The following is a 26,721-nucleotide window of genomic DNA, read 5'->3' on the forward strand; positions in this document are numbered from 1 at the left end:
CAGGCAGTTTCCAGTGCCAGGGGCTCCTGCAATTCCAGCCTTATCAAGAGTGAGACCAATGTCTTCCCACTGTCTCAGCACTGTCTCCCCTTGGTGTTCTTACTAGATGACTGTTCTCTTTTCTTCTGTTCATTGGCATCTCTGTCAAGGATGGAAGCTGTCCAGCACAAGTTAGATGAATGGTCTGTATTTAATCAACTAATGTTATATAAAGGATTCACATCATATACAACCTCATAAAAACACCCAGGTGTGTAGGCACTCGTGAAAGGGAAGGGAAGCCTTCCCTCCTTCGGGCAGGCATCCTGAGGTGCCTCTGGAGTAACCTCTTGCTGAAGTCCTTAGTCCTTGTGACCATGGGTTCCTGACAGACATGCTAGCAGGGAGGGCTCCTCTTTGGCCTTTCCTGACAAGTAAATAAGTGGTTTACAGTCCTGATGTGTGCAGGCACAGCATCCTGGAAAATAGCTGGTCCAATTTATGAGGACGGGCTTGGGGTTCAGGCAAATGGGCTACTTTCGAGGGGGGCACATCAAGCTAGGAACAGAGCAGGTACACCTCAGATGTGTGAGACTAATTGCCCTGAGGGACAAATGAGAAAAAGGGAGAGAGAAAAGGAGAGAGGGAGAAGGAATATGATAAACGATCAGCCAGCTGAGAACACCTGAAGCACAGGCAGCTAGCAACACCAGCTGAGGTTTTCTCTGGGAGGCAGCAGAGCTGAGGGCCAAGGGACTGAAGGGGTGGAGAACCATCTAGCATCATGGGTAAGACTCATCATTCCATCCATTTTCTCCTGGAGCCCAGCATGGTAGAGAACACGGTGCAGCAAACAAGGTGAACACAGAACGAACATCCCCAAGGGCCAGTGGACACGGGAACACCAAAACCTGGCAAAGGAGAAAACAAGATCATAGGGAAAAGGAAAGCCTGACTCGGGGTGGGGGTGGGGGCGGGATCAGGGCTGTTAGGAATTTTAAGGTTAGAATCAGTGCTGGTTCCCAGAAAGTTGGCTCTTCTGGCTGGCTCCAGAAGAGGTCATGGGGGAGACACGGTCACAACAGAGAAACCAGACCCTCCTGGGGACCCTCCGTGGCTCTAGTTGGGGACAAGCTAGTATGGCCTCCATGAGGACCTCTGGGTACTCACTGTCAACTCTAGTCCTCCAGCAGCTCAAGGAGCATTTCCTCTGTGCCTTCGATCTAAGGGGAGAGAGGAGGGAGGAGAGTGAGACAGACAGGATGTGATCAGACCATGCCCTGAGGACTCTTCTCAGGTCTGGGGTAGCAGATGAAGCCTGGGTGAATCCCCCTGCCCCCCACAGCCTAGCCAATCACTGCCATTAGAAGGGGCTTCCTGGCCCACAGCTTACAGGGGATATCCAGCCTCCCTTCTAGGTCTTCTCCAATCCAGCACGTTCCATGTCAGTTGTTGACACCCCCTCCCCCCCCCCCCCCCCCCCGGGTTATCTTAGTTTTGGTGCTGGGATAGTAAGGAACAAATCTACCATGGATGAGTGCGTGGTGGGGGAGGGGGAAGACACACCAATCAATACCCGCCCGGTCCCCTGGGTAAAGCCATGCTTGCCTGGATGTGGTACACGATGCGCCAGTACCTGGAATCTGTGCATTTGTATTTCCTTTCAGGGTACAGCTGCCACATTGGAGGCAGTGGGAATGCACCCAGCTGTCTGGGGCTCACAGCCTGCCCCACAGGGATGTCTTTTTGGCGCATGAGCACATGACAGATACTGTTTTGCTGCAAAGGAAAATGACAGCACACCTTTAGGTTCTATTCTCTAAGCCCCTGGACCAGTGCACTGGGTCGCCAGGGCAGCATTGGCCTCATGCAACACCTGCCAAGCAGGCCCTCAGCCCTCTTTGTGCCAGCTCTCAGGCGGCACTGGCTGCGCTCTGACTGCAGCTGGGCCATCATGAATCCAGATACGCAGACAGTGGCCACCAACTGCCTGCTTTTTCCACAAAAACGTGATAGAATGAAGACAGAAAGGACACCAACCAGGCTAGGGTCATCAGAGCTGAAAATGAGCTTCATCCACGAGTTCAAAAATCCAAGTCTACAATAGACCTTTAGAGCATGTGCCCAACACAGCCCAGAAGGATTGCAGTTAAAAAAGATGGCAAGTATAAACAAAGATGCCGAAGGGTCCTGCCCAGCAGGGCAGCTGCCCAAGTAGTGGTGATTCTATCCTTTTATCCCAAACCCTCATAAGCCAAATATTCCTATGTACCCAATAACAATTCTTCTAAACAAAAGTAGTTTTGTAATTTTCTCAAATGATAGACTCTACGGAGAGCCCAAGTAGTATAATTCTTTCGAAAGATTAAGTCAAAGCCCAACAAAATAAGCAACAAGAAATGGATACTTGGAAGAGGTGAACAGGACTAAGGGGAGAGGAATGGACAGATGAGAGGGAGAATATAATCAATTCATTGTATGTACCACAAAATTAAGAAAAATAAAAGAAAGGGTGGATCAAAGGGCGACACAGATCAAGATGCATTGTATTCATAAACTGCTTTGCTAAATGGCAAACAATTCAATACATGTCCTACAAAATTAAGGAAGGTACAGGGCACTGGTGGCTCATACCTGTAATTCTAGCTATTGAGGAGGCAGAGATTTGAGAATCACGGTTCAAAACCAACCCAGGATGGTTAGTCTATGTGCTTCTTCAGTTTGCCACCAGAAAACTGGAAGTGGCATTCTGGCTCAAAGTAGTAGAGCACTAGACTTGGGCAAGAAGACCTCAGGGACAGTACTCAGGCCTGGAATTTAAGCCCATGACCAACAACAACAAAAAAAAAAAAGGAAGGAAGGAAAAAATGGTTGAAAAGGATGGGTGGGGTGGATGAGAATATTGAAAGACGTTACACTAATCAAGATGAACTGTGTTCATCTGCTTTGAATGGCGACTTCTTTGTATAACTTTTTTTTTTGGACTAGTTCTGGGGCTTGAACTCAGTGCCCGAGCTTGGGCTTTCTCAAGGCTAAAGCTCTACCACCTGAGCCACAGCACCACTACTAGCTTTTCTATGTATGTGGTACCAAGGAATTGAACCTGGGTCATCATGCATGCTAGGCAAGCACTCTACCACTAGGCCAAAGTCCTGGCCCCTGTATAACTCTTTTAAGATATTGAAAATATTTTTAAAAATTCAAATAACATGTAAGCATTGTTGAACTGGCCATTTGTTGTATAGTCTCCTCTGTCTTTCAACTATTATAGTTTGTATCATTTATTCATTAACCTCAACATCCTTATTTACCAAGAATACTGGTACTTTCACTCTTGGAAAGGAGATCCCATCCTAAATTTGCTAATGGATTGTTTTTTCAGGCAGCCTTTGTCTTTACTGAAAAAAAGTTTTGGTCCTGGTTTGGATACTAAGATATTTCCCCAACTAGAGATAATCACCTAAATTTTCTTCAGATTTCAAAAAGTAAATATTGATCTTGATTTCCCCTTTTTAGTTGTAGAAGAAGATAAATTTACTGTGGCATTTCCACACATGCATACAATGTATTCTGATCAACCACACCCCCTCTTTTCTTTCCCATTCACTCAAATCTGCAAACCTTTCCCACAGGATTCTTTTTTTCTCCTTTCACACTTAAAACTAGTTTGACCATATACACCCACCCTCCTGATTAGCCCTTCTCCTCTGTGTGTCCTCCCACACAGAATCTGCTTTTCATTCTTTCTGGGGAGAGGGGGAGGAGGGACGAATACCCTTTCAGAGTTTGAATTCAGGGTTTTATACTGCCTAGCCTCAACTCCAGCCTTTCAACTTGACCTTTTAAAAAGTATGTATGTAGAGTAAACGAAAAATTGAAATGGCAAAAGAATGAAAATGTACAGGGTAATTTACCACCCTACTGACAGCCCCAGTGGCACAAGTTCTCCCAGTCTCCACAGCGCTCATACCCATCAACTACTGTATGCTGCTAAATCACTGAACATCCTAATAGTATCTAGTTTAATTTTGCTTCGTGTGTGTGTGTGTGTGCGCTCACATTCAATGTGCTTTGAAAAAGACAGACTCCTGAGCCTGCTCAGGTGATTCACATCTGCCATCCTACCTCCTCAGGAAACTGAGGCAAGGATCAAGGCTCAAAACCAACGGGGGGGGGGGGGGAAGTCTGAGATTCTTATCTACAGAAAACCAAAAACACAAACCACCACAACATGAAAGTGGAGCTGTGGCTCAGATGGTCGCGCACCCACCTTGAGCAAAAAGGCTCAGGGATGGCGCCCAGGCCCGGAGGTCAGCCTCGGGAGGTGCGGGCAGGGCCTGCCGGGGGACGGGTGTGCACGGCTGGCCCTGGGGCCTCCCACCTGGCAGAGGCGCGGTCAAAGCATTCGCACCTGGGCCAGCCGCCCTCGTGGGCCCCGCAGCTTCTCCCTGGCTGGGTCCGGGGGGCCTCCCACCCCTGCTTCGTTGTCCCGTCGAGGCCCTGCGGGGTCCCCCAGCTGGGCCTGCTGGACAGGAGGGGTCCCTCTCTCCTCCAGGGCCCCGCTGGACGTGGGGGGGGGCTGCTGGCTCAGGCCTCGCCATACCTGGGGGAGGATGGACAGCCAGATGCGCCTGTTCTCATCTCTATAGACGCCCTTCTCCCAGATCCACAGGCGGTCCGGGGGTTGCAAGCGCTCAGCGGAGTCCATAGTCAGGAGAAGAAGCTGGAGCCGCCGGGCAGGGCCTCTGGCAGGTGGCGGGGGCCTGGGGGGGGGGGCCAGCCGGCTTTATAGCCCTCCAGTGCGCAGGCGCGCCCCCTGGCGGCGGGGTGGGCGGGGCCGGGTGGGCGGGGCCGGGCCGGGGTGGGCGGGGCCTGCACCTAGACTGGTGCAGGGCAGGCTCCGAGGTGGTGGTGGGCAGGCAGGATGTGAGGGGGTAGAGGAAATGATTAGGCCCAACGCGCTTCTTGGGGTGCAGATCTGGTTCCTCAGACCTCCCCAACCCCCTAAGCCAGCCTTGCCCCCCCAGCGCTCCTGACTACTGGAGGAAGGCCCTTGCCTTTTCTTTGGGGGGGCTCTGAGGTTCTGCTCCAGCCATGCCCTGAGCCTGAGCTCTGGACTTCAGCTCTGAACCACCACAGTGGATGACACGCACCCCAGAGCCTGGGCCTTCTCCACATCTCCTGGAAGAGACCTGAACCAGGCCTGGGCTATCACCACCCAGTTCCTTTAATCCCCTTCCCAGTGCTTTTTTTTGGGTGACAAGGACAATTTCCTTGGCAAATTTGAACCCTTGCAGCAACGCCTCCGTCTCCCACACACAAGACATGCAGTTTCCGTGTCTTTGATGATACTGTGGTCCTCTTAAAAAGAGTTGTTGGGAAAGAGGGTGTTGTGCTTTTCTCTTTACACTTTGAGTTTATTTGTGGGCACATTGTTTAATATGAATACTTCAAAACCAAATCCCTACCGACTGGCCAAGATCAATGGGTTTGAAAAGTCCCTAGGTTATACTCTCAAAACTGTCTCTTGGTAAATTACACAAATAAGGAAGCCAGATTCCCTTTATTTTGCAGTAACACATGCCTATTAAGACAATTGGGAAAATAATGAGAAACATGTAAGCCAGTCCCCAGGCCTATTACTCAAACACCATTACTGGTAGCAGGTCAGGGCTTCACTTTCTAGTTCTTTCCCTTCTCTCTGAGGAGAGATTTAAGGACACAACTGGGAGGGTTGGGGGGGGGGGTGTCTGAAATGTTATGTGAGTGAATATGAGCAATCAGTTTAGAACACCTGTTCTACCTGCCAAGTGGTTTCTGCCTCCAAATTGCCAAGACTTGCAGCAAGGGCTTAAGGTCAGAGGCCTAATTGACCAAACCAGACTAAGTAAATCTGGGAGCAGAAGGCCAGGCCTTGAGTTCAAATCTCTTGTCCAGTGCAGCCTCTTGTGGGTTTGTATTGTTTTTGTGCCAGTATGGTAGGATCAGGGCTTCTTGCTCTTGCTTGATTTTTTTCTCCTCAAGACTGCCATTCTACCACTTAAAGTCATGCCTACATTTCTGGCTTTTTTTGGTAGTTAATTGGAGAAAAGAAACTCTTGGATTTGTTTGCCTGGGCTGGCGTTGAACCTACACCCTCAGGTCTGTGCCCCCTCCCTGGCTGGGATTACAGACATTAGCCACCAGAGGCCAGTTCTCTACTAGTGTTAGTACTTAATATTTAAACACAACTGCCAGGATGGCTGCTCTGTGCAGGCTCTGACCCCAGACCCGGACAGCCATATAGGAACATGAAAACCTTCAGAATGTGCTCTGTGGGATGTCTCAGCCAATCCAGAGTTTGGAGGTAAGAAACAACAATGAATCCAGTTATGGGCAGGTTAGTGGTTGTTTTTTGTGACCGGGGATAGAGCCACCAGGAGCCTATGTGGCCCAACCCAGCCAAACTGGTATCCCCAGAGCCCAGAATCCACTGAATTTGTCCCTTTCCTTCACATCCATTCAGCTTTTCTAAGAGGGCATGAAAAAAAAATGAGGAAAATGTCAGCTGTTTTTCCCAGTTTGAAAAAAAAATTCATTTTGCCTAAAGGCTTCTTAATATTGCACAAGAGAATATACCCATTTCTGAAAGACTTTCAGAACGTGAAAATGAAATAAGAACAGCAGGCCATCCATAGGGCAGCTTCGGGTGGGGGTGGTGTCTTGACCCTTGATTATGAAGACTCCACAAGAGGAAGACAATAGGTATTGTGTGGTCTCAGAGACAAGGAAGCCCCTCCCTCTTTTTTTTTTTTTTCCTCTGGGCCATGGGGCTTGAACTCTGAGCACTCTTCAGCTCAAGGCTACTGCCCAACCCCTGAGCCTGGGCATTGTCCCTGAACTCTTCAGTTCAAAATTACCATCCTACCCTGGAGCCAAGACCTGCCATTTTCTAGAGGTTATTTGGAAATAAGAGTCTCAGATCTTTTGTGCCCAGGTTGGCTTTGAACCTTGATCCTCAGATCTCAGCCTCCTGAGTAGCTAGGATTATAGGCGTGAGCCACCATGCCCAGATATCTGTCTCATCTTAAGCTGGCAAATTTTAGAATTTTCCCTTGCTTGTCTATGGCTCCAACACCAGGCTCTGGGTACTAAGAACTCTGGTGGGACACAATCTTCATTACAGGGAAGCCATCTTTCTTGTATGTATTTCCCAGAAGGCAATGAAATGCATTTTTACAGCACCCATACAGCTCACAAAGACTGTAGGATCTAAGTTTTCCCTACACCTGAGGGCAAATGTGTTGTATAACAACCCCTCCCAGCCCAAACCCCTAGGTGGTGTATGGGAATGACAGACTAAGCAGTCTACCAGGAGAAACACACAAGACAGGGTGTGTGTCTGCCCTGTGGTATCAGTGGTTTCTAGATATTTCTATGACACAGAGTTTTAGGTAGTATACTGTTTACTTGTTGGCTATGTTGCTTTCTGCTAAAATCAGTTCCTACACAAAATGTTGTCCTCTTATAAGAAAAAACATTTGGTTATCAAGGTTATCCGAATTGACCCAGGTCAACAGGAAACAGCCCACTAGAAGGTACTCAGGTGTTTAGGCCTCTGAGCCACTAAAGATCACCTGGGAAGTTTCACTGAAACACCTGAGCCTGAAACCCATACTTGTCTAAACAGTCACATTCTGAGACTGAAACTTGACCATTTCCTCCCCTTCCCGTGCCCCTCCTCATCCCTCTCCTCCCTCCTCTCGTTTCCTCTCCTAGTGATTCTACCATGAAGCCAGATAAGTGCCATTTCTCTAAGATTGAAGTTAACTACTGTTTTGAGGTGAGAGCAAGCTTCTAAAACTAAATAACCATGAAAATGTCAAAGCCATGCTTTGTACCATTAAATTCTCAACATAACCCCACCCCCAACCTCCCTTCTGTCCCTTTGCTCTACTTTAAATTTGCTACTCCAATCTTTTGTGGGCAGAGAACCAGAACACCGGGTTTATTAGAAGTGTGAAGGTCTGAGGTCTCATCTTGCGGGTATGTGAAACACAGAAGCTGTGGTACAGAGATGTTTGGAAATTATGCTGATGCCATGGATAGATTTTCTGGGCTACCTTTTAGGTATTTAAAACTGTTGATCAAGTTAGCTCAGAGTCAAAGGTAAAACGGTGTCATTGTTTAACTCATAAAGGATGAAATGCTCTCTCTCGATGCATGGCATATTTGAAACGGACATTCCAGGTAGAACTCACGAAATAATCTAGCTTTACTACAATTTAGAACTAGTACCTCAGGGCTTGGGTGTTATCCTTGATCAAGGCTGTCACTCTATCATTTAAACCCCAGCTCCACTTCCAACCTTTTGCTTGGTGATTTCATTGGGGATAAGAATCTTACAGACTTTCCATACCACGCTGGCCCCCAATCTGGATCCTCAGATCTCAGCCTCCTGAGTAGTTGGAATTATATATAGGTGTGATCTACATTTTTTAACAAGCAGTTAGGTGAAGCTAATTCTAGCGGTCTTTGAATCACTTCTAAACTGTGAGATGCTCCACTCACCTCCCTCCTGCTTCTACCCTCTCTACAAAATCAAATGTAACAACAAAAGGTACCTAGTGGTTGGCAGGCCAGTGAGTGAGCCCAAGGGGTAGACATATGGATACTTGTAATTATAGGAGTGGATCCTACTTGCTCAGAGGCAAATCTATCTATGTAATCATATGGAAAACATTTCTCAGTGTTGTCTACTGTGTATCCATTTGGTTCTTCTGGTTTCTCCCTAAATTCTAATTTAACTTAGTTGCATTAATTTGTCCTCAGAAGAAACATTTTAAAAGTTGCATCTCTTTATTTCCTATAGAAAACAGGTTTGCCACCTTCCTGTTCTTAGGATATATAAGCTGACATGCATGTCCTATCCACCCTGCCCTTGTGGGTATGTGCTATATTAACTTTGTGTCAGTGCTCAGGTTAAAACTTAAGGCCAGAGTGATGTTGGTTAGATTTTTTTTTTTTTTTGCTCAAGGCTGATGCTCTGCCACTTGAGCCATAGCGCCAGTCTGCCTTTTTGCTGGCTGACTGGAGATAAGCATCTAATGGATTTCCTGTTTTTGAATCACATTCCTCAGCTCTTACCCTTCTGAATGGCAGGTTTACAGGTGTGAACCATCACACTGGGATTGAACATCTACTATCTCTCCTGTCTTCAGCCTACCATGTATGAAATATCTCTTGATTTAGATTTGGATTTATTTTTTATTGTTGAGTTAATGTATACAGAGGTTATAGTTACATTCGCCAGGGAGTAGGTTCATTACTTCTCACATATTGACACTTCTCATGTTTTTGTCCCCATTTCCCCCCTCCCTCCCAAGCATCTTGTTCCCCCCACCTTCCCTTTCCTATTTCCAATGGATTTTTTTTTTTTTTGGCCAGTCCTGGGGTTTGAACTCAGGAGGGCTGGGAAATTTCTTGTGAGCAGCCTGCAGTTGGGCTGTGTGTGTGTGTGTGTGTGTGTGTGTGTGTGTGTGTGTGTGTGTGGAGGGGAGGAGAAAGCAGTAGAGTGTGTGTATACTGGGGCTTAAATTCAGGGTTTGGGTGCTGAGACCAGGCCAGGATGTCTGTGGGTGGGTATAGCCACCAGGTAGTAAACTGAATTCATGAATAAATACTAACCTGTGCACGTTCCTCAGCTTAAAGTGATTCTGGGAAGATTAATTGATATTTTACTATATTTATAAACATGTTTTAAGCATATGATGTCTGAGGAGTATAACTTCAGAGGGAGTCATGCAAAATTCACTAATAGGTAATATGGAACAAAAATAGTGTGCATGACTGAGAAATGAAGGCTGTGCATTACAGGTCAGAGGTTACAACTTTTAAGTTCAAAATCAATTGCATCCAATGGAACAGAACACATACATTTTGTTTAGATGTGAATAGATGACTTTTTCCGAGGAAAGGACATAAGATTCCACTGATCCAGAGCTACTAAATCATGTGACTTATCTTCCTGGTAACTAAAGTTTCCCCTTTCCTTTTATGAAAACTAATAAGCTGGGTGTGGTGGCTCATGCCTGTAACCCTAGCTACTCAGGAGGCTGAGATCGGAGGATCAAGGTTCAAAGCCAGCCTGGGCACAAAATGACCTGAGACTCTTATCTCCAATTAACCTCTAGAAAATGGGAAGTGGGGCTTGGCCCAGGGATAGGCTGGTAGTCTTGAACTGAAGAGCTCAGGGACAGCGCCTAGGCCAAGTTCTAGCCCCATGAACACCCATCCCCCCAAAAAAAGACTAATCTAAGTTGAAGAATATATGAATCTCCTTCCCTCTTTGAGTTCATAGAGAAACATCTGTTACTATCATACAAAGCAATAGTACATGCTAGTCTGGAATTGTTCCTGGGCAGTCTGAACAACCAACCCCCTCATACTCATCATCAGTTTAATGGTCAGATAAAGACAGTTCCTGTAGTTCTCACTTCAGTTTATTCAGATGGTTTATTTTCTTTTTATTCTCTCCTTGTTAGTGCCTTCTAACAACATCCACCATGTCCCTTCACTTTCCTGAGCCATTGTCTGATGTAACAGACATCGTCTTCAATCCATGGCCTCACTGAGACCTTCTTTATCTCCTGATTTACATTTGTACCAAAAATAGAATCACTGGATCAGCGTGGACATGGCTAGAGTTAAAACTAGGTAACCCCGCTGCAGTAATAACCTTTGGCGATAGGAATATATTTCTGGAAAAGGAAGCGAAAGAATTGCCAGTTTTGCTTCGTTTCAATGTAAATCCCTGTACTGTGGGTTTTCTCTCTTCCCAAGTCTCTGACTGCCCCAGTGAAGGTCATAGCACCTTTCTGATTTTATACATTTATCATGTCTAATCCAGCTCAGCACACTCAGCAGGCCTGCTGGTTTATTTTATTACTCACACTGAAGTTCTCAGACTTGACGCACATTCCAATTTCCCATCAGAATATAAGCTCCGCAAGGGGAGACACTTTTCTGGCCTCCTCCTATGCAAGGTAGCTGGGAGACAGGATGACACTTAGTAGGCAAGAAAAACTTAACCGATGAACTAGCAAACTATAGGAACTAGAAAAATACATTTGTGTGTGTGTGTGCGTGTGCGTGTGCGTGTGCTGGTCTGGGGGCTTGAACTGAGGGCTGGGATGTTATCCCTGAACTTTTTCACTCAAGGTTAGCCCTCTACCACTTGGGTTATTGCTCCACTTCCAGGCCCCCCGCCCCCAACCTCCCCGGCACTTCATTGGATTTAAGAATTTCATGGACTTTTCCTGTCCAGATAGCTTCAAACTGTGATCTTCAGTGTCAGCCTCCTGGTGGCACCTGGCTCAGGAAAAATTTTGTCATGGGAAATGAACTAAGTTCATTGGGTTTCCAGAGCATGGAGTGAGAATAACAAAGAGAAGCGTCCAATTTCACATGTGAATGTGGTTGCGCAAGAATGCTCTTACTAGGGCTTGACCTTAGAGCTTAGGTGCTGTCCCGCCCCTTTTCCCTGGAGCCACAGCTCCATTTCTGAAGTTTCAGTGGTTAGAGGTAACAGTGTCATGGACTTTTTTGTTTAGGTTAGTTTTTCTTAGTAGCCAGGATGACGGGTATGAACTGCTGATGCCTCACCCAAAGTGGACTCGAAATTCTCCTTGAAGGACACTGGCAAGTTGGACTTCCTGAAACAGAGATCTTCTCTTGATCTAAGACAATGAAAACCCACAGTGTGGAAGACGATATTTGCAACCCGTCGGTCTGACAGAGTGCTCATATCAGGCTGCCTGATGAATTGTAACCACCTGATAGAAGAATGGGAAGAAGAGCAGACACTTCAAAAGAGTTTTATCCCAATGGGAAATAAAACACAGAAGTATTGACTATTGTTACCAATGCAGATAAAGTCACAGTGGTATTCCATTCATGAAAACCAGTGACATGGGGCTCGGAGCATGGCCACGTGGTAGGGTGCTAGCATGCATGAAGACCCAGGCTTGATTCTTCAGTACCACATACATAGAAAAAGCTGAAAGTGGTGCTGTGGCTCAAATGGTAGGGTTCTAGCCTTGAGAAAGCCTAAGGACAGTGCTCAGGCCCTGAGTTCAAGCCCCAGGAATGGCAAAAAAAAAAAAAAAGGAGGAGGAGGAGGAGGAAGAGGAGGAGGAGGAGGAGGAGGAGGAGGAGGAGGAGGAGGAGGAGGAAAAATGAAATAGACATGGAAAATGTACCCAGCCTTCTTTCCTGCTGTGAAGAGCAGGATTTCTTCCCAATTCTGATATCATAAGGATGCTTTATTTGTGAAAAATATGAAATCTCCCCATAATGATGAGAAATATGAAATCTCTCCATAATGTAATAGTAACTAATAGTAACCACACAACAAACATCTTAAGAAATCCAAAGTCTTAAAAGAATGGTCTTTGGAATAGTGCAAGTAGCTGCAGTTTATACAATGGGCTGAAAAACAGCCAACAGGATGTGCAGTTTGAGTTGGTTCGAGTCAGTGAAACTGTATACCTTATGAACCTGAATAAGAGGAGGAAATTTCAGGAATAAAACAATAATATGGCCAGAAACAAGACATGCAGTCAACTGCCTGTTTAACCAAGTGGAAACTTCAATAAACCCCTAGCTGAGTCTTACCTAATGTAATTATAATCAATCATTACCCTGTAACTATGCTTCTGCTTCTGTAACCTGCTTCAGCCACCCATAAATATCCCCCTCTCCCCAGCCTAGGTGCGCAAGTCTCCTAGGAGATCTTGTTGCCCCCGGGTACCCGGGTTCCCAAATAAACCTCTTGCTGATTGCATCCGACTGTGTGGTCTCGCTGTTCCTTGGGAAGGGGGCTCCGTCTGGAAGACATCCCGCTGAATCGGGAGTCTAACATTTGGAGGCCCCAGCGAGATAGGAGACCCCCACCCAGGGACCACCGACCCACCTCCGGGAGGTAAGCTGGCCAGCAAATTTCTGTTGTCTTTTGTGTGTCTTGTCTTATGTTAAGAGTATTTCTGGAATCTGTGACTCGGCCGTGTCAATCTGTATCTGGCGGACCCGTGGAGGAGCTGACGAGCTCGTACTCCCGACCGCAGCCTCCGGGAGACGTCCCGGAAGGTGTCTGGGGTCAGATTTCTGACCCGTCTGTTTTCGGGGCTTTGCCCCGGTCTGAGGACTCTCCAGTCCGTCTGGTTTCGGGGCTTTGCCCCGGTCTGTTTTCGGGGCTTCGCCCCGGTCTGAGGACTCTCCAGTCCGTCTGGTAGGGGAGACTCCGAGCTCCCCCTCGAATGCCCTTCCCCTTTCGGTTTTGCACCGAAGCCGCGCTGCGAAGTGTGTTGTCCTTTGTGTCTGTTTAATTGTTGTGTTTATGGTGACAGGACTGGGACTGATTATTAATATGGGACAGTCTGTGACTGCTGCCATGTATGCCATCAAAGTCTGGGGTACTTAAAGGTCTCTGCTTCTGTCTTGTTTTGTGAGGTGTTTTTTTTGTTGTTGTTGTCTGGTTTTGTTTTCAAAATTGGTACCAGTCTTATGGATCCTTGCAATTTTTGTGTGTATTCTGGGGAGTTGTAACAAGCCCTGAAAAATAAATCATTGCTAAGTTGCCTTGTAAAAAGTTTTGTTTTAAACCTGGTTCTCACCTGCAAGAGTAAAATTGGCAAAGCTCTCTTGACACAAACTTCCAGAAATTAAACGGCCGATATTAATTTTGCGCGCTTTAAGATCTTTGAGTATGAATGTGTGAATGCATGAGTGAACATGTTCAAGGTTAAATTGTCAGCATGCTGTATAAAACAATGGATAAATTTATACTTGAAATAAAAAAAGGCAATTGGGTAAATCTAAGTCTAAACTTTAAGAAAATTATTAGGTTAAAATGTTTTACAATGTCTCAAAGGGTTATTGCATTGCTTTAAAGAGAAACTGGTAAAAAGTATTTTTCTAAAGTAGAAAAAGTATTTTCTAAATGAAATTTGCATTAATAATTTGATATTGAAATGCACAGAGCTGTTTACATTGTGAACATTGTATCCTGTTTAACCCAGAGGTATTAGGGAATTTGGAATCTATTTCCTTAAGTTAAAATTTGAAAATAAATATTAGGAATCAAATGCTAAGAGAAAGGATGGGAAAACTTGGGATAGTCCTGTGTGACCATCTTTGGGGGTGAGAAGTGAACTGGCAAAGGTGCAGCTCTGGGTAAATAAGCTGGAATGAAGGCTGTTCACTTAACCTGGTCAGGTGGACTGAGATCCACATCTTCGCTCTTTTTCTTTGCAGACTGACATTAAAAATCTGATGGTAAAATCTGGGTAATATGATTAGTATTTTAAAAGGAATGAATGTTTAAAAATTTATCTCTGTATGATTTGGGTTCATGCTACTGCATTGCAATTGGATGTATTCTAGAAAAAGAAGGAAACTAAGTCCAGATTTAGACTTTTGGTGCACTGATGACGTTTACAGTTCTTGCATTGAGGAAAAACTTATTTGAGTTTAAACTGTTGCTGGAGTTTTAGGCAGTAACCTAAACTGCAGAAAAAAAAAAAAATGCCTCTCCAAAAAGGAAACCTGGAAGCAAAGGGAGTGCCTTGGCCCCTAGGGGGTCTGGGGGCAAAGGGAGTTCCTTGGGCCCTTAAAGATTTTTTTCAAATGCAAATAAAGGCTAAAGTGTTAATTGTTTAGGCAAATATCAGTAAAAGTTTTAAAGAACATTGGAAATGGGTTTCTGAACAAAGTTTGAAATTGAAATTATCCTAAATGTTTGTTTAAACAAGAAAAATCAGGACTACCAAAATGGTTGCTTAATTGCTATTTCAGCTTATTCTTGTAAGTTACTCTATAGCAATCTGCAGCAGGTCCATGGAGAAGGACAGCAGATCCTCATTCAGATGTAAATTTGGCCCTCACCAAGTTCCAGGTAAGATCATGCTTAGAGACTATTTCTGAGTTGACCACCTTGTTGCTTCTAATTGGAGTAAAGTGGCCTTTGTAGGACTCACTGATCTGAAAGCCGCAGTTTTGAGCCAGCCCGGGCAAGGCACAGTCCCTGTGAGACTGTGGTGTCTAATCTGTCAGAGTGCTATTGAGAGTTGCTTTGGAGCTCGAAGTGGCAGAGTGCTAGCTCTGAGCTGAAAAGCTGGGGGACAGCACTCAAGCACCAGGCCCGGGACTCACAGTGGCAGAGTGCAAGCCTTGAGCTGCAGAGCTGAGGAGCGGCACTCAGGCCCTGAGTTTGGGACTTAAAAGTGGCAGGGTGCTAGCCTTGAGCTGGAGAGCTGAGAGACAGCACCCAGACCCTGAGTTCAAGTCTAGCAACCAACAAAGTGAAATGCCAATGGGACATTTATCCCTGTGTGAAGAGACACTACTGGGACAATGAAGCATCCAAATGCAGTAAGCCACAGCTTGGATGGCAGAGGTGGTGTCAGATCCTAGAGTCATTTGTGCTTGGCCATTCAAAATTAATCAGAGCCGGGAGGTCATAGAATAGTTTGTAAGCATGCCTTACTAATGCCCATGCCTTTCATACCTGGGCAGGAACTTGTCAATCATCTGTAATAGAGGATGGTTTAAAATCCTAACTGAGTGAAGTTTGATTTGACACCAGCCACAAATTCAGGGTGGATGTGACGCTTGCGTCCCTATTATCTGTTTAGATCTGGCAACTGAAGCATAGAGTGCAGGGATTAAGTTCCCCAGACAATCAGGAAAATGCCTTTGCAAATGGGTGCTAAGTAAGCTACACTGTTGCAGCCAAAGAAAAAGTTTGTGCAGTTGTTAAATGCTTTATATGACCTCCAATTTGGAGTAGAATATATGTAATCTTGACAACCTCTTGGTAAAATAGGCTAAGTTTTTAGGGTCCCTGGCTAGGTATAGAGACAACGCCCCTGAGTCAGCCTGAAGAAGTTATAGAAGATGGATCGTCGCCCATCAGTCCTCTTTAGATAAAGGGACCAAAAAGTTGTTTCTTAAAAATTAAGACAGCATAAGTTAGAGGCATGGAAAAAATAGTAGTAATCTGGTTACTAAAAGTTGTCACCCTGGTATTATTTTGGATTTTCAACCCTATACTGTCTTAAAAACCAACGGGTGCCAGCCTGCAAAAATGAGTGTGCTCGGGTAAAGCAACTAGGAAAGCATTGGGAGAATTCACCAGAGTCAGGCCTTAGGTTAGGCTTCTTTAGAAATTTTGCAGGCGACCCAGCAGGAGGTGTGACATTCCATTGGAGCTGCTGTGCTGCCGGATTCAACCACCACCTCACAGTTGTTTCCTGAGAGGACTGGAACTAAACTCTTGGTGATGGGACCCAACCTGATTTGACAGACACCCCCTTCAGGATGCTGAGCTCACCTGGTTCACGGATGGCAGTAGCTTTCTGGAAAATGGAGAGCGGAAGGCAGGGGCAGCTGTTACCACGGAGACTGAGGTAATTTGGGCTGGAGGACTGCCCCCTGGAACATCGGCCCAGAGAGCAGAACTTATTGCCCTAACCAAGGCCCTCCAAATGGCAGAAGGTAAGAAACTTAACGTCTACACAGACAGCCAGTGTGCCTTTGCAACCGCCCATATACATGGGGAAATCTATAGAAGAAGGGGCCTATTGACATCGGAAGGAAAAGACATTAAGAATAAGGCTGAAATTATAACCTTATTGACTGCATTATTCTTGCCCAAGAGACTAAGCATTATCCACTGTCCTGGCCACCAGAAGGGAGAGTCACTGGAGGCACGAGGCAACCGCCTAGCTGACAGGGCGGCCCGGGAGGCAGCGTCACAGGAAACCCCACCAGCACGAATCCTCCCAATGGCGGAGAAATCGGCCCGCAGTCCTCCTCCACTCCCGTATAGCCCGGAGGACATTGAGTGCCTTAAGAAAATGGGGGCGGCCTATAATTCCAAGCAGAAAGTATGGACTTTTGATGGAAAAACAGTATGGCCCAAAAGGTGAACTCTGGAACTTATAACTAACTTGCATACCCTCACACACTTAAGTAAAAATAAAATGAAAACCCTCTTAGACCGGGAAGAAAATTCTGACTATCTCCTGGGAAAGGATGAAGCCCTACAGCAAGTGGCCAATCAATGCTCTGCATGTGCTAGGGTGAATGCAGGACAGACTAAAATTGGACTTGGAACCAGAGTGAGAGGACACCGCCCAGGTGTTCATTGGGAAATTGACTTTATAGAAATTACAAATATCTTCTAGTATTCATAAAAGTGGCTACCACCGACAACTCTGCTGATCAGACACCAGAATGGAAACTGCAACGCACTCCAAATCCTTTAAAGATAAGACTTTCTTGGTTGTAAACTTTTCTTAAAGGATGGTGGTTTGTGTACTGCTTTAAAGGAGGAATGTTGTTTTTATGCAGACCAGACAGGAATTGTACGGGAAACTATGAGTAAACTTAGGGAAAGACTAGCAGAAAGAGCCATTCCCAACAAGGTTGGTTTGAAAGCTGGTTTAATCAATCCCCCTGGTTTGCAACTCTGTTATCCACTATAGCAGGACCACTCATTATACTCATTCTAATTCTCACCTTGGGTCCCTGTATCCTAAATAGACTAGTCCAATTTGTAAAAGATCGATTAACTGTAGTACAAGCCCTAGTGCTCACTCAACAGTATCAGCAACTTAAGGAAAGAGAGACCACACTCATTAAATGAAAGATTTCATTTGAGCAATAAGAAAATGGGGGATGAAAAATATGAAATCTCCCCATAATGATGAGAAATATGAAATCTCTCCATAATGTAATAGTAACTAATAGTAACCACACAACAAACATCTTAAGAAATCCAAAGTCTTAAAAGAATGGTCTTTGGAATAGTGCAAGTAGCTGCAGTTTATACAATGGGCTGAAAAACAGCCAACAGGATGTGCAGTTTGAGTTGGTTCGAGTCAGTGAAACTGTATACCTTATGAACCTGAATAAGAGGAGGAAATTTCAGGAATAAAACAATAATATGGCCAGAAACAAGACATGCAGTCAACTGCCTGTTTAACCAAGTGGAAACTTCAATAAACCCCTAGCTGAGTCTTACCTAATGTAATTATAATCAATCATTACCCTGTAACTATGCTTCTGCTTCTGTAACCTGCTTCAGCCACCCATAAATATCCCCCTCTCCCCAGCCTAGGTGCGCAAGTCTCCTAGGAGATCTTGTTGCCCCTGGGTACCCGGGTTCCCAAATAAACCTCTTGCTGATTGCATCCGACTGTGTGGTCTCGCTGTTCCTTGGGAAGGGGGCTCCGTCTGGAAGACATCCCGCTGAATCGGGAGTCTAACAATTTGATGCAGAAATGTTAAAGTATTTTCTAATATTTTAATATGTCTGGAACCTTTTTTAAATTTATATCGAGTCCTACACAAATTTTCCTCATCCCATTGGCTAATAACATATATTTTACTGGCTGCCTTGTGAATAGTTATGTGTCATTATTTTACAAATGGATGTATTTCTGCAGTGTCTGTAATGCTCTGTTTTTCTATTGTCTGTTTCAACATCAGTGCATAAGCATGTACTGCTAACATCACATGTTAGCATAACATAACATAACATAAGCATGTTAGCAGTAAGCTTTGTGATGAATGTGGGACAGAAAATCCTTCTTCTTTCCACTTAGTATGCCTTCCTTCCTGGTGTTTCTGGGTAGCATTCACATTTTCTTTTTCCTTTTCTTTTCTTTTTCCTTTTCTTTTCTTTTTTTGCCAGTCCTGGGGCTTGCACTCAGGGCCTGGACACTGTCCTTGGACACTTTTTGCTCAAGGCTGGTGCTCTGCCCCTTGAGCCACAGCTCCACGTCCAGCTTTTTCTGTATCTCAAGGAATCAAAGCCAGGGCTTCGAGCATGCTAGGTGAGCTCTCTACCATTAGCCTATGCTCCTGGCTCCTCATATTTTCTTTTATCAGCCAAGGCCTATTGTGATGTGGGCTTTACCCCCTCTGTTCTTTTTTATTCTCTACCTCACACGCTTTGCACCAAGATGTACTTTGAGAGGTAAAATGTATTGTGCACCACATCATCATGGGGTCATGAAGCCGTGTGCCTACACCACACTGTCTCTTTCCTTCCCTTCATGACTGATCCTTTACACGATCCCCCTGCGCCCTGGACATGACACTTTTGTGTTGGTACTCTGCCATCTGAGCCACACCTTTAACCCTAGATATTATTTCTTCTGGAAGTTTCCACTCAGGCTGGGCTGGGTGTCCCTCCAGGACATCTGTGCTTAGCCTGATCATTGCAGCTCATCCCTCTGCCACGACTGAGCTTTGCTTGCAGTTTCTCCTAATAGCTATGGGGGTTCTCTGAAACCACGGCTATGTCTCCCTTCTCTCTGTCATCAACGTTGAACATCCTATCCTGAAAAGACAAGCCACAGACCTGGAAGAAACAGACATCCGGCAAAGGATTTAGAACCAAAATACGTAGGAATGATTACAATATAATAGAATATATACTATTTTTTGAATTGTGACTTTTAAAAATTTATTTTTTGAATTTCTGAATCTATTTTCTGAAAAAAGGCTTGTTACAAGGTGATGTACAGAGGGGTTATAGTTATATAAGTCAGATAAGGGGTACTTTTATTTTTTGGGAGGAGAATGTCACCCCTTCCATTGCTCTCTCCTAGTTTTCCTCTCCTGTCCCCACCACAAGTTGTGCAGTTCATTTACAGAGAGTACTTTTAAATGAGCAAAAGAGCTGAACAGATGTTACTCAAAGTATGACATACCTCCAAAGGCACTCAAATTTACTAGTACTCAGGAAAATCCAAATTAGAACCCTAATGAGGTATCTCTCTATACCATTTGTAGGCATTTACCCCAAAGAAATGAAAATAGATGTTCAGATAAAGATTTGTATGCAAATTCTTACAGCTGTACTGATCCTAATTAGCCATCAACATACAGCTTGTGAAAGTCTGTGCCCAAAATAACTGCTCTGTGTACTTGTGGTTGATTTTGTATGTGTGTGTGTGCACGTGGGCATGGTACTGGACTTGAACTCAGGCTCTGGGCAATGGTTTTTCTGCTCAAGACTTGAGATACTTGAGCCACACTTCTACCACTTGTGTCATTCTGCACTTATGGCTGTTTGGTGGTTAATTAGAGATAATAGATGCATGGACTTGCCTGCATGGGCTGGCTTCAAACAAAGATCTCCTCAGAGCCTTCTCAGCAGCTAGCATTACTGTAGCTAAGATATTGATTGTCAACTATAAGTACCTAGGAAATTAACATAGCACACTCTTGGGGTGACTGAGGGCATTTTCAGAGAGAGATAATATAAGGCTCTGACATGAATGGCTCGATCCACTAACAGATGTAAAGTTTGTGGAAACTTGAAAGAGGAACTTGCAGGAAGTAATTTCCAGGGCATGGTTTGGGAAGTGTATTTCATTATGCCCACTTCCTGTTACCGCTCTGGTTTGCATCCTGGCCACCATGACACGAGTTGATCATCGCACCTTCTCATCACGATGGACTGAAACCTCGGAGCAAACTTAGCCTTTCTTCCTTAAGGCATTTGCTCCCGCCAGGTATCTGGTCACAGCCGTGGATGCTCAGTGGGCGTGGTGCTATGCTTCCATTAGGAGGGTTCATTGTTCAAATGAAAAGTGAGGAGATGAAGAATGATGAATTAAACCAAAGGATTGGCACAAGACAGGATGCTAAGGAGGATAGGAGGTGAGGGGATTAGCGTGAGGCGTGAGGCTGGCTGGATGCTGGGGAGGTCAGGAGGTGAGAGAGGAGTGAGTTCTGCAGTGGCCCCAGGGGTTTTTCCTGGGGAAGCAACACCTGAACAGCTCCAGAAGGCAGCCAAGCATTGGATAGAGAAATCCTTTGGTTCTAGGTAAGAAAATAAACTTTGAAAAATGAGGCCATGAGTATAGCAGAGCCCTTTCTTTCAGAGAAGTCATATTGGCCATAGCAGTATCACTCCTGAAAGACAAGCTTAACAGGGATTCAACAAGATGTCAGGGTTTGAAAGTGAGGCAGATGTTCTTTTATATGTCCAGAATAGAGTCCTTGATTTTTCTGGGCCTCAGTTTCTTCATCTGTAAACAGAATAAAATGATGTAACTGGCCAGGCACTAGTTGTTACAGCTGTAATCTCAGCTACTTAGGAGACTGAGATCAGAGGGTGGTGGTTCAAAGCCAGCCTAGGCAACAAAGTTCATGAGACACTTTTCTCCAATTAACCCCTGAAAAGCTGGAAGTAGAGGTATGATTCAAGTGGTAGAGTTCAAGCCTTGAGTGAAGAAGCTCAGAGGCAGCATCTGAGTTCATGACTCAGTCCCAGCATGAAAAGAAAGAAAGGAGAGAAGAGAAAGAAAGAAAACACACCTTTACCGTGAAAGCTAAACGTGACAATGGATATAAAAATGTGTTTTGTTTTTAGAAAGTCCTAAATGCATTTCTTAGTCCCTGAACAAGCCCAGATAAGATTCAACCCTGGTAAATATGTGCACTGCGGACGTCAGGCTTCCTGCTCCTAGGCTGGAACTGCAGTGGGTCAGCACAAAGGCTGAGAGCACTGTGGGGATGATCCAGAGAGGACTGGAGTGGGTCTGGGCTTGAGTTGCAGCTTATTAAGTTAATTCCCTTTGGTTGCTCTGCGCTCTTGTGTAGAGATGAAGCAGCACTTTCATTTCAGGGTAAGACGCCAGCTCACAGTGGGTTGAGTCCCCTGGTGCTAAAAAGTGCTCTTTTTGTCCAACTCAGCAAGCCTGCTCCTTCCCTTTGGAAGTCCTGGCTATGCAGTGTCATAAGTTGATCAAAGATATTGCCAATCTGCTGTTTGGGGGGATTTTGCCACCTCTTGCTTGATGTGTCTTATAGCAGCCTAAGAGTATAATAGTTTTAGAAGACAGTAATTTAGGCTGCATGATCTCCTCAGCTTCAGATGGTTGCCGTTGGTACTTTCTGGTTTGGGAGGCTGGCATCTCACTGCCCTCAGGCCGTACCTTGATTGACTGTCCATTTCTAATGGGGACCCTTCTGTAAATTCTCCTCCCTCCCCCAGGATGATGGTAGGCTGTTAGAACTTGAGGAACTAAAGGGGGAAGGGAGAGGCCTAGGACCATTTAGTTTCCGCCAATGGAACTGGCTTGCAACAGTGTTGCCTCTTTTGTATCTGATTTGCATTTGCAGGCCTAGGTGCGGTCCAGGGGCCCTTTCAGAATCCACAGGCAGTAAAGAAGGGGCAGGAAGCAAAGCCAAACCACTCGCTGGGAAGCAAAGTGGACAGAAAGTAAACTAAAACAGCCAGGAAGTGAAGTTAATCTACCGAGAACTGAGGTCCTCTGGTGAGGTGGGTGGAAATGGGCGACAGAAGGAAGAACAGAATTCTTTTCTTGGATCGAATAGGCCTGGCCCCGTCCTTCACGGCAACAAGGGACTTTCACCTGCGCCCCTCTGCGGTGGTACCTTGGAGCAAAGCTGGTTTGGAACTAGTAAGGAGAAACACTTTAAGATGGGGCTCCAAAACCCAGAGCCCGGAATAAGAGCAAGCACTGACAAGTAAATTTCTATCAAATGTAAATCTGTACAGCAAAAGAAACTAAGTGGAGAGAGCCTTCAGAATAGGAGAAGATCTTTACCTATTTATCTGACAGGGTTTTAATATCCAGCACAACTAAATTTTAAAAAGTTGAACAAGGCCAGACATTGGTGGGGCAGGCCTGTAATCCTAGCTACTCAGGAGGCTGAGATCTAAGAATCATTGTTTGAAGCCAGTCTGAGGAGGAAAGTCTGTGAGACTCTTATCTCCAATTAATTACCAAGAAGCCAGAAGTAGAGCTGTGGCTCAAGTGATAGAGTACTAGCTAAGAGCAAAAAAAAAAAAAGCTCAGGGACAGCAGCCAAACACTGAGTGTAAGCCCTGGGACAAGCACCAAAAATAAGTAAGATAAATAATTTCAAAGAATCTGATCAGTAAAGGAGTGAAGTGAATACTTTTCAACTAAAGTGTGAATAGCTAATAAATGAATGAAAAACGGCCAGCATCCATAGCCGTCAAGTCAATGCAAATCAAAATGAGACAGGTCTAACCTCACTCCATTAAGAATACAAAAGTTAGTGTCAGTGATTCATACCTGTAGTTCAATCTACTCAGGAGGCTAAGTTCTGAGGATCACAGTTCAAAGTAAGCCTGGGAAGGAAAGTCTGGGAAACTCTTATCACCAGTAAACCACTCAGAAAAAAGTTCGAAGTGGCACTGTGGCTCAAGTGGTAGAGTGCTAGCCTTGAGCACAAGGACAGTGCCCAGGCCCTGAGTTTAAGCCCCAGGACTGGCAAAAAAAAAAAAAAGCAAGTAATAGCTAAAGTTGGCGAGGATGTTAGAGAAAATAAAATTTTATTTATTTTGCGGACTGAGGCACTGTCTCTTAGCCTTTTCTCTCAAAGCTGTTACTCTACTATTTGAGCCACATCTCTACTTCTGGCTTTTTGATGGTTAATTGCAAATAAGAGTCTCATGAACTTTTCTGCTTGCACTGGCTTTAAACCTTGATCCTCAGATCTCAGCTCCTTAAGTGGTAGAATTATAGGAGTGAGCCACTGCACCAGATTAGCAAAGGAATTCTTTCCCACTTCTTGGATGTAAATTAGTCTAGTCACTGTGGAAACCAGTGTAGTAGATGTTGTTCAAAACATTAAAAATGGAACGTCTACCTGACTCAGTTAAACCATGTCTGAATATAGAATCCAAGTCAGCTTAACTACAGAGGTATTTGGAGCCGCTGTTTATTATGGCACTACTTCTAATAGCCAAGTTGTAACGGCCTAGGTGCCTATTGACAATGAATAAATAAAGGAAATGTGGTCTATATAAAGTCAATTTTGCTCACTCATGAAGAGTGAAATCACGTTGAGTGTTGGGAGATGGACAGAACTGGAGAGCATCATGTTTAGGAACATGCTAGTTCCACAAAGACAACCATCATGTTTTCTCTCATTTGTGAATGCTAGTGGGTGAGAGAACGGGATCATAAAACTGAAAGGAAAGAAGATGATTTTGGAAGGGAGGGGAAAAGGGAGCAATCAGGAGTAAAAGAAATATCATCTTGATACCCCCTGACTTGATATAGCTAATATGTAGAATGACAAGAATAATTTTAAAGTGCAATACCAGAAGTCAGCAATGAGGGCTTGGGGAAATAAGATAGGAAGTCGAGAACTTGGTATAAGAAGCTGCCACCACCACAAATAACTGGTCTTAGCACATCTCTGTGTCACTATACACAAACAGTGCCTGTCCCCCTGGAAGAGAAAGTAGAGGGGCACTAGCTTCTGTCCATAGAGTGCTAACTTCCCATGCTTCTAATTGTGCAGATCTGAAGGGTCCAGGAGAGTGCTAGAAGGAGAGATACCCCAGGATATAGGGCCCCCGAGGCAAGTAGCCTGACCCTGAGATGGGGCAGTGCAGAGTGGTACCTGCATAAAGCCAAGCAGAGCCTGGAGGGACAACCATCACACAGCAGCTTCGTCAGTGGATCAAGGGCAAGAGCATTGTGCTTTCTATTAGGGAGGCATGCAAGAGGGGTCTGAAACCCATTTCAAAGATGAGCATGTTAAGGCAGAAAGGACATGATCTGGACTCTTAAGTATCATGATCCCATTGGGGATGAGTAAAATTTATACAGCAAGGTGGTGAGGGTTGGGTACTGTTAATCACTGTGGGCATCTGATTTACTCTGTGCCAGGCACTGGTATGAATTATTCTGTGCAGTTTCAAAAAAATCTGGGAAGTAGGAAAATGTCATTATTCACATTTCATAGGCAAGGAGGGTATGGCACATTTGCTAAAGAGGCAAGCTAGCCAGTGGCACAGCCAAAGTGCAAATGTCACGAGTCCTTAGGGACACGCAAAGGAAGCAGATGCTGGACCAGAGGGTGGAAAAGAAACTGTGGTTGGTGGTAGTGTTATCCTGTGCTACATATTTGGTGCTGTTCAAGCAGAGGAGTTCACAGATAAGGGCTTATCTCCAATGATACGCAATTCAGGAGCAAACCCAAGACAGACAGAGGGACCCAACCCATTCTGGAGCACTGGGGGAGGAGTAAGCGCTGCTAAATGCTGTTGAGAATGTGTGTGTGTGTGTGTGTGTGTGTGTGTGTGTGTGTGTGTGTGTGTGTCCATGTCCATGTCCATGTCCATGTCCACCAGTCTGTCCCTGTATGTCCATGTGTCCTAGGGTTTGCACTCAGGGCCTGGATGCTGTCTCTGAACTCTTACTCAAGGCTAGCTCTCTTTCACTTGAACTGTGGCTCTGTTTCCAGCCTTTTCCCCGCTTTCTGGTGCTTAACTGGCAATGACAGTCTCGTGGACGTTCCTGTCTAAGCTTGTTTCCAACTGGGCTCTTCAGCTCTCAGCCTCCTGAGTGGTCTCTTTTTATTGTGGGTGCCCACTCATTTCAGTTCTGCTTTTTACCTAGTCATTGGTTCCAGTTGACTTACTTCCCAGCTTTGACTCTATACTCTGCTCACTTACTGGTTGAGGTTGTGGACTGTGGAAACAGCTCTCTGTGTGTCTCTGGACCCAGGACCAGATGAGGGATCTTGGACAAGTCAGCTAAGCCCTCGGTGTGTGCTTTTCCTTCTCTGTAAGTAGGATAATCAGAAGGGAATACTGAGGAAGAGTTGATGAGTTTCCAGAGGCCAAATCCTGAGGCAGGGCCTTGCATATTTGCATATGGCTACACTGTCAGTGGCACTGAAACCAGAAGCAGTCACCCTGCCCTGCTCAGAGGCTATGATGAGGTTAAACTGTATGGCAGGTGAAGTTATTCCTCAGCTTGGAGACCTGTCTTCTCCTAAACCTGCCCTCCATAGAAGCTCTGGAACTGGGTTATAATCTGCCCCCCTCCCTGTATCTGAGATCTCAGCCTCTGTCTCCCCCCACCCACCCACCCACCATCTGAGATATCCTTTATCACAGAACCCTCACCCTGCCCCAGATGCAGACCACTCAGTGAGCACTGGAGTTCTGCTGTTCCTCTTAGCTCCTGTTACAGATAAAGCCCATGATGGTCCCATTTTCAAGTCACAGCATTTGATTGTGAGTTGGAGTTACCAGGAGTGATTTGTGGATGTGACAAAGTACATGCGCTGGAACAGGGGGTCAACAGGACGGATTAGAAGTGGACTGGGCTGATTAGTGGGAGAATGGCCCATAATAAAATATGAGAAAATGGGTAGAAATGGTGCCAGAGAGCACATGAGCAAAGCCATGAAAGAGATAAGCCAGAACAAAGCAGGAGGGGCATTAGAGCTGCACTTCTGCTGTGTGCCTTGCCTCCAAGTCCATCCTTGGAGTCTGCACGGGTGGATGTGCTTCTCATATTCTTCCCTTGATGGAAGGTCCTTGGACTCTAAAACGAGTGTTAGTTGTCTGGGCTGAGGGCCCCACCCAGCGGAGTTAGTCAGGGAGAATGACGGTATGTGCACACCTGTGGATTGTTACTAATGTCTTCCTTTTACAGAGGAGGAAACTGAGTCAAAGGCTTGGGTTTGAGTCTGGGCTCTGTGATTTTCTTTGTTGTTATTTGTTTCAGTGTCAGTACTGGGGTTTGAACTCTGAGCCTGGACACTGTTTTTTTTTTTTGTTGTTTAGCTTTTTCACTTAAAGATGGTGCTGTACCACTTGAGCCACACCTCCACTTCTGGCTCTTTGTTGGATCATTGAAGATAAGACTTCACTGCATAGACTGG

The 26,721-nt window shown here is 45.3% G+C and overlaps 1 protein-coding gene and 1 pseudogene across 1 annotated transcript; one reads left to right on the top strand and one right to left on the bottom strand.

The window, feature by feature from the left end:
• Nucleotides 1–1,157: 1,157 nt before the first annotated feature.
• LOC150054875 (T-cell leukemia/lymphoma protein 1A-like) lies at nt 1,158–4,687 on the bottom strand. Its single transcript, XM_090344149.1, has 3 exons — nt 4,583–4,687; nt 1,588–1,758; nt 1,158–1,202 (listed from the first exon to the last, which is right to left on the bottom strand). The coding sequence occupies exons 1-3, from the start codon at nt 4,685–4,687 to the stop codon at nt 1,158–1,160; spliced, it is 321 nt and encodes a 106-aa protein (XP_090200275.1).
• An 11,626-nt stretch (nt 4,688–16,313) lies between these two features.
• LOC150054876 (uncharacterized) lies at nt 16,314–17,204 on the top strand (annotated as a pseudogene).
• The last annotated feature ends 9,517 nt before the right edge of the window (nt 17,205–26,721 follow it).

The sequence above is a fragment of the Megascapheus bottae genome, chromosome 14, assembly GCF_031878675.1.
Source record: "Megascapheus bottae isolate mThoBot1 chromosome 14, mThoBot2.hap1, whole genome shotgun sequence".
NCBI classification, from domain to species: domain Eukaryota; kingdom Metazoa; phylum Chordata; class Mammalia; order Rodentia; family Geomyidae; genus Megascapheus; species Megascapheus bottae.

Coding starts and splice junctions, on each gene's coding strand:
- LOC150054875 (XM_090344149.1), bottom strand. CDS start 4,687: ATGGACTCCGCTGAGCGCTTGCAACCCCCGGACCGCCTGTGGATCTGG. Junction 1,759..4,582: donor GGCTGTCCATCCTCCCCCAG/GTATGGCGAGGC, acceptor TTTCCTTTGCAG/CAAAACAGTATCTGTCATGT. Junction 1,203..1,587: donor GCATCGTGTACCACATCCAG/GCAAGCATGGCT, acceptor CTCTCCCCTTAG/ATCGAAGGCACAGAGGAAAT.